The 18,077-nt window shown below is 50.8% G+C and overlaps 1 protein-coding gene across 2 annotated transcripts in view; it reads left to right on the top strand.

The window, feature by feature from the left end:
• Positions 1 to 18,077, top strand: part of CELF5 (CUGBP Elav-like family member 5) — a 41,628-nt gene that overhangs the window by 15,407 nt on the left and 8,144 nt on the right. The window contains exons 3-6 of one of the 2 annotated variants that reach the window (XM_064734468.1): positions 4,423 to 4,471; positions 11,941 to 12,069; positions 12,616 to 12,695; positions 14,473 to 14,619. In XM_064734468.1, coding sequence (XP_064590538.1) covers positions 4,423 to 4,471; positions 11,941 to 12,069; positions 12,616 to 12,695; positions 14,473 to 14,619 — 405 coding nt within the window. Of the gene's footprint in view, positions 1 to 4,422; positions 4,475 to 11,940; positions 12,070 to 12,615; positions 12,696 to 14,472; positions 14,620 to 18,077 lie in introns of both variants that reach the window. The other variant, XM_064734467.1, reaches the window with a different exon arrangement.

The raw sequence follows: 18,077 nt of genomic DNA, 5'->3' as shown, positions 1-18,077 counted from the left end.
TTGGTGGCAACATGAGAGTGGTGATGGCAGCCTCTTGTGTGCAAGGAGGACCAGGGCTCCTTCTGCCTCAGCTGGGAGACAAATCTGCCAGACAATCCTGCTGCTCTTCTCCAAGCCTCAGCATCTGGACAAATTTCTTGTATCTTGTTTCCTTCTCTTTCCCCTTGTCTTTCAGAGCAGATAAAGAGCAGCTCAGAGCCTCTGGAAATGGGCAGGGCTTGATCTGACATGGGCAGGGAAAGTCTTTCAATGCCCACCCCAGGTGCTGTTTCAGGTGGGCAAGAGAGGAGCTGTGGCCACAGCTGGGGGTGCAGGGCAGCCCTGATTCCTCTTGTACTCCCAATCAGGAGCTGCCTCTGGGTTTGCACCTTTGCTGTGCTGGCACTGCCACCACTGCCAGGGCACCGTGCTGTGCCCAGCTGTGGGCACATCAGCTCACAGGCTCAGTGGCCCTGAGGGATGCCACTGAAATGCTCCCCCAGGATTTCAGCTTTGGTGGGGTCACCACCCCTGGGGTCTGGGGGAAAGGACAGGGATGGACAGATGGGGAGAGGGGGCCCCTTCCCCAGAGATCATATCAAAATGTCTCTTTTGTGCAAAGCACAGGGAATGCCCCCAAGAGCTGGTTTCCATGGCAACTGCAAATGTCAGGTTCCATGTGGTGAATAACCGTTTCCATGACAACACCTCCTTTATCCTAGGTGCTGGGAGCTGGAGTGACAGCCCTGTTGGGGGAGGGGACAGGGAGATGGCCTCAGGTACTTTAACCTCCCCCTCTGCTCCCCCATGCTGCCCTCAGCCCCTGCATCCCTGGCAGGGAGCTGCTGGGTGTGAGTGCCCTGCATTTCCACAGCATCCCTGCTGCCCCTCCTACCCCCACAGGGCTCTGGGGCTTTGCCTTCCTCGCAGCAGCTGAGATCTGAGTCTGTGCCTCACCTCCCTCCCCATCAGCTCAGTTGGTTTTGCATCCTGGGTAGAAACAAAACCATTCCTTGGTGCTGGGGGAATCCATGTCCTGGATGTGACGTGGCCAGCTGCCTCTGCTGGCTCTGCAGGGAGCTCTCTCTGTTCTGAGCACACATCTGGGCTGCCTGCCCTCTCCCACTCAGCCTCTGCCAGCCTCAGCTCACACAGGCAGCGTGCCAGGGCCCGTGAGCACCCACAGCAGCCTCTCAGCAAGGAAATCGGAGGCTTTGTGCAGCAATCCCTGACCTCAGGCTCCTGAATCCCTGCCCCACGTCCCACTCGGCTCAGCAAAGGGCTGCTGGGCCCTCAGCAGTGCTGCAAGTGCTGGGGCCACATGGCAGCAGCAGCAGGACATCAGGAGCTCTGCAGATCCCTGCAGCTGAGCAAGGGTGGGGAAAGGAGCTGGGTAGGATTGATGGAGGTAGCACAGTCAGGACAGATGGAGATGAGAGATCTCTGCAGCCAGGGCATGGAATTTGGGGTTTATTGCAAAGGGCCAAGTGCAGGGCCCTGCTGGGAGCTGCAGCCGCAGCTCAGGGCAGGACTGAGAGGAGAGAGGGGGAGAGAGGATGAGAGGGAAAGAGAGTAAAAGCATAAAAGGGGTAAGAGAGTAAAAGGCAAGAGCTAAGAGTAAGACCTAAGAGAGCCAAGTTCCCATTCCAATACCATAAATCATCTTCTGTGTTGAATATTCTGATTCTCACTAACCAATCTAGTACAAGATACAAATCCTGTAGCATTTCCATACAGCCTATAAGAATCATTACCATACTGTGTTACATTTTAAACCCTAAAAACTCCTCTTTGGGCCCTTCTGCCAAGCTGGAGGGTCTGCTCTGACCCTTGGGCCTGTCTGCAAGCAGAGGGTGTTGTTCCATCAAAAGGGGATCACCTTCAGCAGCCTCACCATTGTTTTCCAGTTGTTCAGTAACTGAGGGATCTCAAAGCTTGCTTTCATTTCAATCTCGCTTACAGTTTCTATATTCTCAAAATCTTTTGCCAGACAATCATATTTATAATTCTTTCCTGTTTCATCTTCCCCAACAGACCTGCAGCTCTCCCTCTTCCCTAAATGATTCAGCAGCTCTTGGGGCTGTTTTTGTCAAGGTGCAGCATGGCACCAGCTGGGCCTTCCTTTGGGGAGCTGCCAGCCCATCCCTGGGGCCGTTCTCAGCAGCCCCATGGTCAATCCTTGAGGCAGGAATGGTGTGGGTCTGCTCCAGCCTCTGCTTATCCTGCCTGGGGTCCTTCAGCCAGAGGAAAACAGCTTCAGAACCCCTCAGCTGCCAGGCTGTGTGCCATGCCAGGCCATGCCAGGCACCCCCAGCTGCCAGGCTGTGTGCCATGCCAGGCCATGCCAGGCACCCCCAGCTGCCAGGCTGTGTGCCATGCCAGGCCATGCCAGCTGTCACCTCCTGGTTGGCATCTCTGCCCTGTGAACTGCAGAGCCACCTCACAGGTTTCCTCCAGCTCTTGGGGATGTGGAGACTGACAAGCCTTCCACATATTGCATGCTGGCTTTTAAACACATCTCACTTGGTGACTTTTATGGCTTGATTTCATTTTCTGTTTTGTTGCTGTTTTTCCTCAGGGGTTTCCTAAAAGAGGGGGCAGGCTGTGCCTGGACCTGCAGCTCGTGTGCAGGCCTTGCCTGCAATATTCTGGTTGTTTTTTTATGATGAATGTCACTGATTCAGGTCACTGTCAGCCTCTGTGAGTGATGCTGAGAGCCATGGAGTGAGATGTGCTGTGAATGTGGAAATCTGCCCTGTGCGCCGTTCCTTGGAGGATATTCTGGTGCACTTGGATCCTGCTAGCTGGGAAAGGAGGCTACAGCTTGTCAGCTGCCTCTCTGGGCAGCACAGGACACACAGCCCTGCCAGCAGATGAGTTTTGCCCTGCTTTTCAAAGCAGACACTTAAAGCTGTGTGTTCCTAATGCAGCTGCTTCTGTCTCACCTGGAGAGTCCCCAAACCATGTGAGCTAAGCTACCCTTGAGGCTTGTTTGTGCTTGGATTATTGCTGCTGACACTAATGGCTGCAAGAGAAGGAAAAACCTCTTCTCCACACTCAAACAAGAGGAGTTTTGCCACTTTCAACCAGAGCATTTTCCCTGAGGGCCATGAGAGATGTTGGAGAGCAGCACTGCCCTTCTCAAGAGCTTCTCTGGTGTTTGTGTGAGGGCTGGGGAAGGGGGAACAGCACAGCCCTGCTTGCCCTGCTGCTCCTGGCCAAGTCCTCAAGAGCTTCTCTGGTGCACAGGGCTGTCAGTGTGAGGGCTGGGGAAGGGGAAAAGCACAGCCCTGCTTGCTGTGCTGCTCCTGGCCAAGTCCTCAAGAGCTTCTCTGGTATCTGTGTGAGGGCTGGGGAAGGGGGGACAGACAGCCCTGCTTGCCCTGCTGCTCCTGGCCATGTTCTCAGGAGCTTCTCTGGTGCACAGGGCTGTCTGTGTGAGGGCTGGGAAGGGGGACAGACAGCCCTGCTTGCCCTGCTGCTCCTGGACAAGTCCTCAAGAGCTTCTCTGGTATCTGTGTGAGGGCTGGGGAATGGGGGACACACAGCCCTGCTTGCTGTGCTGCTCCTGGCCAAGTTCTCAAGTCCTCAAGAGCTTCTCTGGTGCACAGAGCTGTCAGTGTGAGGGCTGGGGAAGGGTGGACAGACAGCCCTGCTTGCTGTGCTGCTCTTGGACAAGTCCTCAAGAGCTTCTCTGGTATCTGTGTGAGGGCTGGGGAATGGGGGACACACAGCTCTGCTTGCCCTGCTGCTCCTGGCCATGTTCTCAAGTCCTCAAGAGCTTCTCTGGTGTCTGTGTGAGGGCTGGGGAAGTGGAGACAGCACAGCCCTGCTTGCTGTGCTGCTCCTGGACAAGTCCTCAAGAGTTTCTCTGGTGCACAGAGCTGTCAGTGTGAGGGCTGGGGAAGGGGGGACACACAGCCCTGCTTGCTGTGCTGCTCCTGGACAATTCCTCAAGAGCTTCTCTGGTGTCTGTGTGAGGGCTGGGGAAGGGGGACAGACAGCTCTGCTTGCCCTGCTGCTCCTGGCCACGTTCAGTGTCCCCTCCCTGCTGCAAGGACAGTCCGTGGTGGCTCAGTGGGTGACGTGGCCGTGCCTGCACTGAGTCAGGGCACGCACAGGAAGAGCTCCCAGGCACAGCCTCACCTCAGGCCACTGCTCAGGCTCCAGTCACATGGTGCTGAGCTGCTTCCTCAGAGTCCTCTCAGTGCTGAGGAGGCAGAGCTTTGTGCATGGTGGGCATTTCCAGGAGAGCAGAGAGGGGAAAAGCGCCAGGTTCCTTTTGGAATAAAATGCTCCCTTCTTCAAGGGTACTGCTGGCCATCACAATGCCTTGGTTTCCCTTCTGCCTCTCCCCTTCCTGTGCCCTGTTGCCAGTGCCCTCAGCAGCCTGTGCTGGGCACTGGGCCAAGCAATAACCTCTGCATTTCTGTTCCCTTGCAGATGGCACGCCCGATCCAGGTGAAGCCTGCGGACAGCGAGAGCCGTGGAGGTAGTTGTCATCTCTCCTTGTTTCTCCTTTGGTGGCCCTGGGCTTGTGAGGGGGACCAGGAAATGAGACACGGGGTCCTGGCTCTGTGTGTGGCAGAGGGCTGGGGGCAGGAGGGCAGTGCAGGGACACAGCAGGTGCTGAGGGTGATGGTGTGGCTGCCCCCTCCTCACTTTCCTGTAGGAGCATCGGGGGTAGGATGGACAGAGATGAGAGATCTCTGCAGCCAGGGCATGGAATTTGGGGTTTATTGCAAAGGGCCTGGGTGCAGGGCCCTGCTGGGAGCTGCAGCCACAGCTCAGAGCAGGACTGAGAGGAGAGAGGGGGAGAGAGTAAGGGAGTAAAAAAGGTAAGAGAGCAAAAGGGTAAGAGAGCGAAGTTCCCATTACAATACAATAAATCTTCTTCTGTGTTGAATGTTCTGATTCTCACTAACCAATCTAGTACAATATACAAATCCTGTAGCATTTCCATACAGCCTATAAGAATCATTACATTACCATACTGTGTTACATTTTAAACCCTAAAAACTCCTCTTTGGGCCCCTTCTGCCAAGCTGTAGGGTCTGCTCTGACCCTTGGGCCTGTCTGCAAGCAGAGGGTGTTGTTCCATCAAAAGGGGATCACCTTCAGTCAGCCACACCATTGTTTTCCCGTTGTTCAGTAACTGAAGGATCTCAAAGCTTGCTTTCATTTCCATCTCACTTATAGTTTCCATATTCTCAAAATCTTTTGCCAGGCAATCATATTTATAAGGCTTTCCCATTTCACCTTCTCCAACACTTTGGGTGCCATCAGCCTGGCAGTGTCTTCCCCAGGACATTACTGTGTGGCACTGGGGCTCCTGCAGCCTTTGGGAAGAGATTCCTTCATTCCTACACCTGCTCAGCCCACTAAGAGGCAGATCCCTGCAGCAGCACTGGCTTTTTAATGTGTTCAGCTCACTGGTCTGCAGCTGATTCTCCTGTCTGCAGCTCCCTCCACTGCCTCCCCCATCACTGCTGAGCTGCCTCGGTCCTGCAGCAGCCCCCAGCACATTGTCAAGGCCAAAATGCTGTTGCAGAAAAGATCACATGATGGGGAAATAATGTCTGAAGGGAAAGGATCCTGAGATGGAGGTGCTGTCAGCCTGCAGGGGACAGCTTGGGCCGAGCAGCATTTGCTGAGAAGTTCAGAGCTGGGAACAAGAGAAGCTGGTAATTTAATGGGGAGCTCTCAGCAGCTCAAATGCCTCCTCCAGGTGGAGAAGGTTTGCAACTTCAGCCCTTTCCAAATCCATTAACTCATTTTGCCTCTTTTCCTTGCTTTACTGATCTGTTTCTTCTCCTTTTCTCTCCATGCCCTGTGCTGTTGGTGCTGCCCCTGAAAGCAGTTTAGTAGAGGCCAGGGGAGGGTTTGTGTGCTGCTGTTTGTGCTGTGGGACAGAATTTTATTTCGATTTCAAAGGCTTTTATTTTACATTCCCAAACAGTTTGTAGTGACTGTCACTGTCAAGATCATGAGATATATTTGATAATATTTTATGTGAATGTGTGTATTTCTGGTTGTGTTTGGCCAAGGAAATCTCTAAGTTTATGAAAAGTACCACAATTCCCTAATGGTTACAAATGTCAGAACATCAACTCTCCTTCCCATGGACAAGAACAGAAACCTTTGGGCTCTGAGCACCTCCCTGCAGGCTCCTTATATAGTATATATTAAAAATAACATATATAATAATATATAAATAAATATATAAAATATATGTATAATAAATCGATAAAGCTCCCACAGCATCCATGACAAACTGGAGTGTTTCCTGAGGCAGGAGCAGCTCCCTGTGTTTGTCTGGGACAGGTTTCTCTCCTGAAATGTTTCTGTCCTGATGCTCCACTTGTCAGAGAAGTGGCTGAACTTTGCAGATATGAGAAGAGGAATATCCCTACAGCAATAACGCCCAGTGGCAGGAGGTGAAACAAAGATTTGGGGCAGGAATTTATCAAGGAATAACTCCATGCATCACTGAGGCACAGCTCTGCATTTCCCTTGAAGGGAACCTCCTTTGTACTCACCAGGCACTGACATTTCTCAAGTGAAGCACCCTGAACTTAGAAAATGAAGTTGGAACACCAGAATTTATCTCTTGGTCTGAGAGACGCTCGTTTTTCTGAGACATTCTAATTTTCAAAGGGGCAGTTTTGGCCAAGCCCTGCAGGGGCTGTGTGGGAATATCTGGATGCTCAGTGAAGAAATTCACGACAGAAAAATTGTTTTCTGCATTAGTTCAGAGTGGGATTTGGGATGCTGGGCCAGACATTGTCAGCTTTTCCTGCTGTGAGCCTGCAGTGCCAGGAGGAAAGGGCAGAGGGGTTTTTGTGCTTGTCTGGAGCTCTGGGATGCAGGGATGGGCATGAGGGCACCCCAAGGCTCCAGCACCACCCAGGGACAAGGAAACTCTCTCTGCTTCCAAAATTTGCTGCATCCCATCCACACCAGGAGCTTCCTTCCCTCTCTCCCTGATCCTGCCCAGATATCTGAATTCTGTGGAAATTCTATGAATTCTATCTGCTGGCCAGATAACCTGAATTCTATGGAGGATTTGTTTTCTGCATGGAAAAGTTGTTTCCTGCATTAGTTCAGAGTGGGACTTGTGATTCTGGACCAGACACTGTCAGCTTTTCCTGCTGTGAGCCTGCAGTGCCAGGAGGAAAGGGCAGAGGGGTTTTTGTGCTTGTCTGGAGCTCTGGGATGCAGGGATGGGCATGAGGGCACCCCAAGGCTTCAGCACCACCCAGGGACAAGGAAACTCTCTGTGCTTCCAAAATTTGCTGCATCCCATCCACACCAGGAGCTGCCTTCCCTCCCTGATCCTGCCTTTGTGGGATCCTGTGCTTGTTTGCTCTCCCCTGGTCACAGAATTCAGCCTCAGCCCCTGGATTGTTCCCTGGTACCTCCATCAGCAGCTCTGAGCTCGCTGCTGGCTCCTCCTGCTGCCCAGAGCACGTTTCCATGGGAACTCGACAGTCAGAGCTCACAGTGAATTTCCCTGCTCGCTGGACAGCTCGGGAAATTGCCAATCAGAGGGTGAAAAGCTGGAGATGTAGGGAAAGTGAAGGGGAAAACAGCAGGAGGGGAGGGTGGGCTGTGCTCAGGAGGGGAGAGGAGAACTTCCAGTGCTGCAGGAACCCCTGTGGGGAGCTGGAGAGCCAGGGAGGTGATGACTGAGAGTGCCAGAGGGTTTGGGATCAGCCCTGAGGATGCCAGAGGGTCCCTGAGAGTGCCAAAGGGTTTGGGAACAGCCCTGAGAGTGCCAGCAGATTTCAGATCAGTCTCTGAGAGTGCCAGAGGGTTTGGGATCATCCCTGAGAGTGCCAGAGGGTCCCTGAGAATGCTAGCAGATTTGGGATCAATCTTGAGAGTGCCAAAGGGTTTGGGATCAGCTCTGAGGATGCCAGAGGGTTTGGGAGCAGCCTTGAGAGCCAGAGGGGTTTGGGATCAGCCCTGAGAGCCAGAGGGGTTTGGGATCATTCCTGAGAGTGCCAGAGGGTTTGGGAACAGCCCCTGAGAGCCAGGGGATTTGGGATCAGCCCTGAGAGTGCCAGAGGGTTTGGGATCAGCTCTGAGAGTGCCAGAGGGTCCCTGGGAGTGCCAGAGAGTCCCTGAGAGTGCCAGAGGGTTTGGGATCAGCTCTGAGAATCCCAGAGGGTTTGGGATCAGCTTTGAGAGTGCCAGAGGGTCCCTGAGAATGCTAGCAGATTTAGGATCAATCTTGAGAGTGTCAGAGGGTTTGGAATCAGCCCTGAGGATGCCAGAGGGTTTAGGACCTGCCCTGAGCATGCCAAAGGATCCCTGAGAGTGCCAGAGAGTCCCTGAGAGTGCCAGAGGGTTTGGGAGCAGCCTTGAGAGTGCCAAAGGGTCCCTGAAAATGCCAGAGGGTTTGGGAACAGCTCTGAGAGTGCCAGAGGGTTTGGGATGGGTGGTTTTAGGAGCACAGCTCAGGTGGAAGGAAGGGTTTGCAGCATTCCAGCCCTGCTGGGAGGGATGAGTCAGCCTGGAGGCCGTGGGAGAACAGCCCTGCTTGGGAGCTGGCAGGATCCAGAGGATCCCTGATCATGGCTTGGGCTGCAGGATGCAGGGATGTAGGGGTCAGCAGCAGAAATCCCTTTCAGAGGTCCCCAGCTGCTGCAGAGGCATCCAAAGGGAACAGAATGGATCATTTTCCTTCATGTGATCTTCAGAAGCAGGATATTCACTATGAAAAATATCTTATATTGCCAGTGATTAAATTCCCTTTTACTATTGCTCTTCTTATTCTGCAAATATTCCAAACCCATAGCTGTGTGCATTTATATTTGTATTATTTGTGTATTTATATTTATAGCTTGAGTCCCTAAGCTCTCACAGTTTTAACCTGTGCTGCATAGCACATAGGAAGACTGGCTTTTTAATTTTTCCTTCCAAATTCCAAAAAGGAAAGCTGAAATTCCCACATCCAAAAGGTTCTGTCAGTGAGCCCTGAGACAGCAGAAGAACCTGTGGAAGGGTTTTAGGATCACAGGGTAAAGAAAAATGCTTTTGATTCAACAGAAATGGTGTGAGGAAGAAACCACAGGAATTACCCGGGAAATCTGAAGGAGAAAATAATGAGTAACTTGTAATTTGATGTTGATTTGATTGCAATGTGTAGGATAACTCAAAACATCTCAACACCCCTGTCCCAGCCAGCCAGGGGTCCTTGAAGAGAAAGGCAAAACCATCAGGAGCATTTCTGGCTGTCACATCTCAGCCCACAGTTATTTCAAAGAACAGAGGATTATTTCACAGCACCTAAAGTCAGTGCAAATGTTTCCCAATGTATTTCTCCCCTTTGTTGATGATTTTTTAAGGATCTCTCCATGTTTGGCCCCCAAAGGCTGCAGAATATCCATAAAGGCCTGGCTGCAGCTGCAATGGAGATTCAGGGTGGAGGAAGGAGGAACCTTCCAGACCTCCAGTGTCCCCTGGATGGCCAAGCTGGGCTCACATCTGGCACCTCAGTCACACCACAGAGCTGCTGCTCCTTTCGTTTCCATGCTCCTCTTCACTGCCCAGTCAATCTCTTCCTATCCAGCCCCCCTTTTTTCACCCCCTCTGTTCCAATCTGATTTTTCACCTCCTCTGGGTGCTGTTTTCAGCCCTCCTGCTCTCTCCCTTGTGGGGCAGGTGCTGTCTCCCTGCTCAGAAGGCAGCTGAGCAGCAGCTGTGAGCTCCTTTTTGAACTTTATGAACTCCTGTGCCTTGGCTGGGGATTATTGGGCATCACCAATTTGAATGGACTCAATCAGCTGAAATAATGTCTGCAAAGGCAGCCAGTGCCATGCAGGTGCAGGGAGGAATGTGGAAAGAATCACAAGGAAAACAGAAGGGGATGAAATTCCCATGGGTGTAGGTGTAGTTACCCAGGGATTCATGAAAATGGGAAACCTGGCCCAAATATTTCAGCCACTTCTAGATTCTTTAGGATTTTTCCTCCTGAGAAGCTGAGAGGCCTCAGGAACAAAATGTAAACATTGATTATCTGCTGCTGTGGAATGCAACAGGTGGATCTGTGATTGGTCTCATGTGGTTGTTTCTAATTAATGACCAATCACAGTCAGCTGGCTTGGACTCTGTCTGAGACACAAACCTTTGTTATTCATTCCTTTTTTTTCTATTCTTAGCTTAGCTAGCCTTCTGATGAAATCCTTTCTTCTATTCTTTAGTATAGATATAATATATAATATATAATATATAATATATAATATATAATATATAATATATAATATATAATATATAATATATAATATATAATATATAATTATATAATATATAATAATACCTAATATGTAAATATATAAAACCATAATATATATATACAATATATAATATAAATAATATTAAATATAATATATAAAAATATATAATATATATAAAATAATATAATAATATATATAATATATATAATATAATATAATATAATATTACAGTATAGTATAGTATATAATCGTATATAATTAATATAATATAATTAATATATAATAGTATATAATATAATATATAATAGTATATAATTAATATAATATAATAGTATATAATATATAATAAAATAATAAATATAATAATATACAATATATATAATTTTATATAGTATATATTATAAAATAACATATATCACTAATATATAAAATAAATATATAAAATATATGTATAATAAAATAATAAATCAATCCTTCTGAACCATGGAGTCAGATCCTCCTGCCTCACCCTCAGACCCCAGAGAGCACGGTCACACAGGGGCTGTGTGGATGTGTCCTGTGCCATCCTTGCCTGGCATCCCTCCCCAGCAGCCCCTGGAGCTGCAGTGCTGCTGTAGCTCCCAGAGCTGTTGTTTTCCAGGTCAGTGCACTCTGAGGCAGAGAGCAGCTCCCTGGCTCTTGCCCCTGTCACATTGCATCGCTGTGTGAGGCGCCAGCCCCTCGGATCCTGTCGCTGACAATAAGGAATCCTCTGGCACTGCAGCTCCTGGCACGGCCCCTCCTGTGGGTTCTGTCTCCCCACCCACATCTGGCCCACTGGGGGAGGGTTAGCTCTGTTTGCTGGCTAAAACTGAGCCTGGCATGCAGTTTGGGCTGGGATTTTTCAGTTTTGTGCTGTTTTAGTGCTGTTCACATCAAGCAGGGGAGGATTCTGCCCCAAACACTGCTGTGGTTGTGGTTGTGCTTGGCTGGGCAGCACCAGGCATGGGATGGGCTCCTGTGGGTGCTGAGGTGGGGAGAGAGTGGGAGAAAGCTCTCTGCACCTTACCCATCCCAACAAACCATAATCCTCACTCTCTCTTTGAGGAGGAACCCAGAGGGAGGCTGAGCTCCAAGTGCTGGATTTGGTCACTCTTCCATCTCCCTGCCAGTGTGACATGGGTGCACAGGGAGAGAGAGGAACAGGGCCCATGGAGCTCACCTGTAGGATTTGGATGATCCCGCAGTGAGGCAGATTGGGATTTTATGCCAGGATTTATCCCAGGCTTTGGGAGGCAGCTGGTTAGGCTGGAGTGGGGAAGGGTGGATGGAAATCAGGGTGCTTGGTTACATGGCAGCCAAGGAAATGGTGGCTTGGAGAGAAGGAAAAGGAAACAGGTAAAAGATCCTGGGATGTATCACCCTGCACCTGTTGGACTTCACCTGCTGATCAATAGAAATGGGATTGCCCAGACAGATTTTCTTACTGTCATTTCTTTTGGATTATTCAAAGGAAAAAGCTAATGAATGAAATTATTAATCCTTTATTTTCCATTGGGGAGGGTAGGACAGGGGAAGCCACACAAACCCTTGAAGGTGTGAGGAGCTTGGGCAAACCCTGGAAGCATTTCCATGGCAGGCGTGTTTCCAACAGCAGGCTGTTCTGTGCACAAGTGTTCCTCTCCTCCTGCCCTGGACTGCAAGCCTCATAGCAGGTTGATGTTTCTGTGTTTGCCCCTAGGGGACAGGAAGCTCTTTGTGGGCATGTTAAATAAGCAGCAGTCTGAGGATGACGTGCTCCGGCTCTTTGAACCGTTTGGGGTCATTGATGAATGCACGGTGCTCCGTGGACCTGATGGGAACAGCAAAGGTGTGAACCCACCCTGTGTGTGTGTGTCCTGCCCTTTGTCCCTGCCCTGGGTGCTGCTCACCAGCCTCAGCTCCCCCCTGGGGCACCCTGGATTTGGGGAACCCATAAAGCAGGCAGGAATAGGGAGCAGGGCAGGATCCCTGTGCTGCCAGGAGGGGTTGGGGAGGGTGGGCAGAGCAGGAGGGAGGCAGAGCAGGATGAGCAGCTGAGCTGTCACTGCTCTGTCCTGAGCCTGTCCTGTCCAGCTGGGGCTGCAGGTTGAAGTGTTTGTACTCAGTCCACAGAGAATTTGGGGAAGAGGTGATCAGGGGTGAGGGTGGAGATGGTGTCATCATCTGCAGAATATATCATTGAATTAATAATTTGAGACCCTTCCTCTTTTTTCCAGGCTAGAGGACTTGGGATGAGGCATCCTTTTTGTTCCCTGCTTCCTTGGGGTGGCTTTCCTTTGCCTTACCTGAGATACAGACACTGTCTCTTGAGTGATGGCACTTTCACAGCACTCCTGTCACTGCAATCTCCTGTGCTCTTTCTGTCCCTTTCCAGGCTGTGCTTTTGTAAAGTTCTCATCTCACACAGAGGCTCAGGCAGCAATCCACGCCCTCCATGGCAGCCAGACAATGCCCGTGAGTATAAGGCCAGGGGAGCTTCCCTCTTCCTCATCCTTGTCCCATTTCCCTGTTCCAGGCACCTCCCCACACTCTCCAAAAACCCCAACAGGTTCAGCAGCAGTGTTTGGTGTGGCTGGGAGCTGTGTGTGTGTGTGTGTGTGTGTGTGCTCCTCTCAGTGACCATCCTGTCCCCTGGGCTGCTCTTTGTGCCTGTGTTCCTCCACACTGGGAGGGACAGCACTCACAGCTGTAAAAGCTGGATAAAAAGAGAACCAAAAATCAGGCCATGATTTTGTCTTAGAAGCAGCTCCCTGTTCAAAACTGAGCAGGGTGAAAGCTGACAGTTCAGCCAACATGGGTGCTCAGGGCTTCAGTGTGTGAGCTCTCCTTGGCTGCTCTGGTTCAGGCAGCAGAGGAGACCCCTGGGGTGGGCTGGCTGTGGGTGGGAACCCTTTGTGCCTGTGTGGGGTTGTGTGGCTGGAGCTGTGCACGTGGGGCTGCAGCTGTGGCCTCATCTCTGGCAACCTCCAGCCTGAATTTGGGGCACCTCAGGGACAGGACAGTGCAGCCAGGGAATTCCCAGGAGCTGCTCTGGCTGCACCAACCTGAATTTGGGGCACCTGATGGACAGGACAGTGCAGCCAGGGAATTCCCAGCTCCAGGAACTGCTGTGGCTGCACCAACCTCAATTTGGGGCACCTCAGGGACAGGACAGTGCAGCCAGGGAATTCCCAGGAGCTGCTCTGGCAATGTCCAACCTCAGTTTGGGATACCTGATGGACAGGACAGTGCACTGCTGCAGCCAGGGCATTCCCAGGAGCTGCTCTGGCAATGTCCAACCTGAATTTGGGGCACCTCAGGGACAGGACAGTGCAGCCAGGGAATTCCCAGCTCCAGGAACTGCTGTGGCTGCACCAACCTGAATTTGAGGCACCTGATGGACAGGACAGTGCAGCCAGGGCATTCCCAGGAGCTGCTGTGGCTGCTCCAACCTGAATTTGGGGCACCTCAGGGACAGGACAGTGCACTCCTGCAGCCAGGGAATTCCCAGGAGTTGCTCTGGCAATGTCCAACCTGAATTTGGGGTACCTGATGGACAGGACAGTGCAGCCAGGGCATTCCCAGGAGCTGCTGTGGCTGCACCAACCTGAATTTGGGGCACCTGATGGACAGGACAGTGCACTCCTGCAGCCAGGGCATTCCCAGGAGCTGCTCTGGCAATGTCCAATTTGAATTTGGGGCACCTCAGGGACAGGACAGTGCAGCCAGGGAATTCCCAGGAGCTGCCCTGGCTGCACCAACCTCAATTTGGGGCACCTCAGGGACAGGACAGTGCACTGCTGCAGCCAGGGAGAGCTGCTCTGGAAATGTCCAACCTGAATTTGGGGCACCTCAGGGACAGGACAGTGCAGCCAGGGCATTCCCAGCTGCCAGGAGCTGCTCTGGCAATATCCAGCCAAGCTCATGGTGGTGCTTGTGGCCATCAATCCCCGGGGTGTTCCTGGCTGCAGCATCACCTGCTGAGCACAGCCAGGGATTTGTGCTTGCTTAGGCAGCTGTGTGAGGCTCAGGGTGTGAGAGGGAAGGGTTGGATGGACAGACAGACGGGGAAAGGCACAGCCCAGGTTCCAGGCAGCTCCCCAGCACTTCCACACCGATATTTGCTCTTCTGCTCCTCTTCCCACTCCTCTCTGCTGCCTGTCCTGCCCCGTCCTCCCTTGCCTGACCGCTCTGGCTGTCCCACGCCTCTTCCTTCTCTCCTGCCTCCTCTGTCTCCTCTCTCTGTGCCTAGGGTGCCTCCTCCAGTCTAGTGGTGAAGTTTGCTGACACAGATAAGGAGAGGACCCTGCGCCGTATGCAGCAAATGGTGGGGCAGCTGGGCATTCTCACTCCATCTCTCTCCCTGCCGTTCAGCCCATACAGCGCCTATGCGCAGGCTGTGAGTATCCACGGGGGAAGGGGGGATTGCAGCCCCTGGGAGAGCTCCCCAGCAGCTGGCTGCCTCCTTTCAGCACTCACTGCCTCCTTTCAGCACTCAGCTGCCTCGTCTTGCAGAGTTTCTGTGTGGTTTTTCTGCTGGAAATGGAGGGAGGGGCAAGGGAACAGCAAAGGTGTTGTCGTGGTTTGGAAAGGCAGGAGTCTGCTAAGGAAGGCAGGAGCCTCCCCTGAAATGGAGAATGTAAACCCTCCCCATCCCTCTGAATTGCTGTAAATTTTAAATTAAGGGGCTCTCTGGTAAAAAATATGGGAGCAGGAAATAACAGTTCTTTAATAGGGAAGAGGAAAAAAAAGGGATAAAATAAACAATGCAGTACACTAGAACAACACTGCCAGAGTCAGAACACACCTGACACCTGTGGGTCAGGGTGTTGGTGGCAGTCCCATTGGAATTGTGGCTGCAGCCCTCCTGCAGTGTCAGGAGCAGGAATCTGTAGAGAAGGATGGATTCTTCCTCTGAGGATCCAGTGGCAGAGGCAGCTGCTGTTCCTCTGGGGAATCCAGTGCAGAAGCCGTGCTGGTGTTCCAGAATCTCCAGATTATATCCAGGCAGGAATGCTTGGCTCCTCCCTCTGGGCTCACATCTCCCAATGGGATGTTGTAGTTCTTATCAGCCATGCAGGGACATTCCATAGCTGTTATCAGCAGGTGTCCCCTCCCCAGGGAGGTGTGATTGTGGTCCTCAGAGAGAGATAAGGCAAACTGCCCACTTGACAAAAGACAACTGCCATACAGATGGTAATAAAATACATCTTGCCTTGCAATCTGGAACAGGTGTGAAGCCTGGGATCTCTCCTCCAGAAGGGAGAGCAAAGATGGGGATGGCACAAGAGGAGAGTCAGTGTGAGGTCAGTGCTTAAGGAAAAAAAATGGGAGAACCAAACCCAGTGGAAAGTAAAAGGAAAGGAAGGAAAAAAATCCCCAAGAAGTGGGAGACAGGCTGAGTCTTGAGTCAAGGGGAAAGCCAAAACAGAGTCACAGAGCAGGAAGGCTGCTTGGGAGGGCTGCTCAGAGTGAGCCTGGGATTTCTCTGATGTTGTTGGAGGTGTTGGGGCAGGTCAGTCATGACCCATTTCCTTTGTGGCTTGTTATGAGGAGAGCTCAGAGCGTTGGTTCCTGCAGTACCAGCCTGTGAACCCTTCCTCTGTGTGACACAAATGTGTGTCTGGGTTTGGAGCAGCAGGAGAGCTCTGGCACCCAGCTTCAGGAGTTCATTTCTCTGCTGAAATTCCCTGGAAGTTCCCTCAGTGCTGTCCTTGCTCCCAGGTTCTCTCACTTGGCCAGTGGGAGTTTGGAAGGGGCTGCAGAGGGAGCAGAGAGCCAGAGGTGTTTCAGCAGCCTGGCTGTGCTCTGGGGTTTAGTGAGAGACCCTCCTTGCCCTGGAGGATGGTGGCAGTGGCCATTGATAGGTCCCAAACTCAGCAAGTCCCAGATCTGCTGTGCTGGAGCATCGTCTGAGCCTCCTTGGTGACTGTCACCTTCAGGTCTCTGCTGCCAAGGGTAAAGCCCATGGGAGGAGGCTCAGAAATTGCTCAAGGAATGAGAGATTCTTGTGCTGACAAAGGAGTCCAAAGTAGATATTGTTACTGAAAGTAATTTCCTAGGGGGGAGTGCAAATAAACCTGGTTTTGTGTTTGTGGACACCTCTGCCTTCAGCAGCTCCTTGCTGTGCCTTTCATTCACATGGCAGAGGAGGAGCTGCATCTCAATTGTTGGCTCAATCCTCAAAGATTCCCCAAAAACTGCCAAATGCATTTTAAGTGTGTGGCAAGAGTATGGATGAGATAAAAAGGAAATGCATATGAGGCTCTACAACTTTGGGGAAATTCTCAAGCCAAACAAAGAATTGATCCAACACAGATTATTTGAAGAGCCCTTTGTGACCTTTTGCCAGGATCCTTTTCTGTGCAGCCAGGAGCCAGCTGCAGCTGAGGGCAGAGCTGTGGCCACCATGAGATGATGATCCAGGTGTCCATGTGGGCATGGTGTGGTGCTGAGGGCAGGGAGGGAGCACACAGTGAGGATTTGGTGCCAGGAGCTGCTTTATGAGCCTGAGCTCCAGGCTGTGAAAGGAGCAAGAGCAGTGAGAGCTTCCAGACTCACCAACCCTGCTGATGCCAAGTCAGGTCTGAGCTTTGCCTTCTTCCTTATCTGCATCTTCTTTCTCCTCAGCTGTGGCTGTTTCTCTCTGATTCTTCACTGGCCTTCCCTCTCTGCCTCTGTTTTGGCTTTCCCCTTGACTCAAGGCTCAGCCTGTCTCCCACTTTTTTAGGATTTTTTCCTTCTTTTCCTTTTACTTTCCATTGGGTTTGGTTCTGTTTTTTTCCCTGAGGCACTGACCTCACACCTGATTCCTTCTTTTCTTGTGCCATCCCCATCTTTGCTCTCCTTTTTGGAGGAGAGATCCCAGCCAGTCCTCACACACCATCAGAGGGAGAGGGAATCAGCCCCTTGAATTCCACCTGACATCTCTGAAAGTGGGGGCTAAAATAGAGGAATTTCCATGCAGAATCTCCTTATGGTTCCTCAAAATGCTCTGCCATGGGCAGAGCTGGGACCTCTGGTGAGGGAGAAACCCAAAATCCTTCATGCTTTCCTCATTCTGGGTTTGGAGGGGGAAATGCTGCACCCAGGGTCCCTCCAGGGCTGGGAGATGCAGCTGAGAATTCTGGATTTTGACAGTTCTGGATTCTGAGCATTCTGGAATTCTGGATTTTGACCATTCTGCATTCTGACAATTTTGAATTCTGACCTTTCTGACCATTCTGAACCACACTGACAGGAGCAAGAGCTGCTGGGGTGAGCTGGTGCATCAGAGGCATCACAGTTCTCGTAGCCATAATTTCATATACAACATTTCTTGTAGCCATAATTTCATCCCCAGCAGTTTCCTCTCCCTGAGTTACCAAACCAAAGTGGTCCCCAAAGGTTTAGGAAGAAATTTGGAGCTTGGGTTTATTTTTGTTTTGTTTTCAGTTGTCTGTTTTAAATTTATATTGATAACTTTATTCTTCAAAATCTATCTCAAACGTGAAATAATCATACACTAAGTTTAGTCTGAAGTTATTCAGATCTATGCAAATATGTAAAATAAGGGGCTTAAAATGGCAAACAGTGCATGTGAGCTGAAACTGTATGGAAAAGTCTCATTGGGAAGTACAACTGGCCAAGCATCTGAAATCAGTTTATTTCAGTGCTTAAATCAGGTTTTGATCCCAAAAAATGATCATTTGCTTCTGCAAATGAGTTCATTTTATTCAGCAACTTAGTTCAGGTGGACTCAGGGAAAAGTTTGGGAGCTGAAAAAAAATTTATCAATAAAAAAGAGGCCTGAAGTCTTAAAAAAGAAACTATAGCAATTTACTAAGTGCTAATAATGCTTGAAAATTTCTTGTCTAT

Source organism: Zonotrichia leucophrys, chromosome 28 (assembly GCF_028769735.1).
Source record: "Zonotrichia leucophrys gambelii isolate GWCS_2022_RI chromosome 28, RI_Zleu_2.0, whole genome shotgun sequence".
NCBI classification, from domain to species: Eukaryota; Metazoa; Chordata; class Aves; order Passeriformes; family Passerellidae; genus Zonotrichia; species Zonotrichia leucophrys.
The sequence above is the reverse complement of the archived record's forward strand: the minus strand, read 5'-3'. Positions and strand labels throughout refer to the sequence as shown.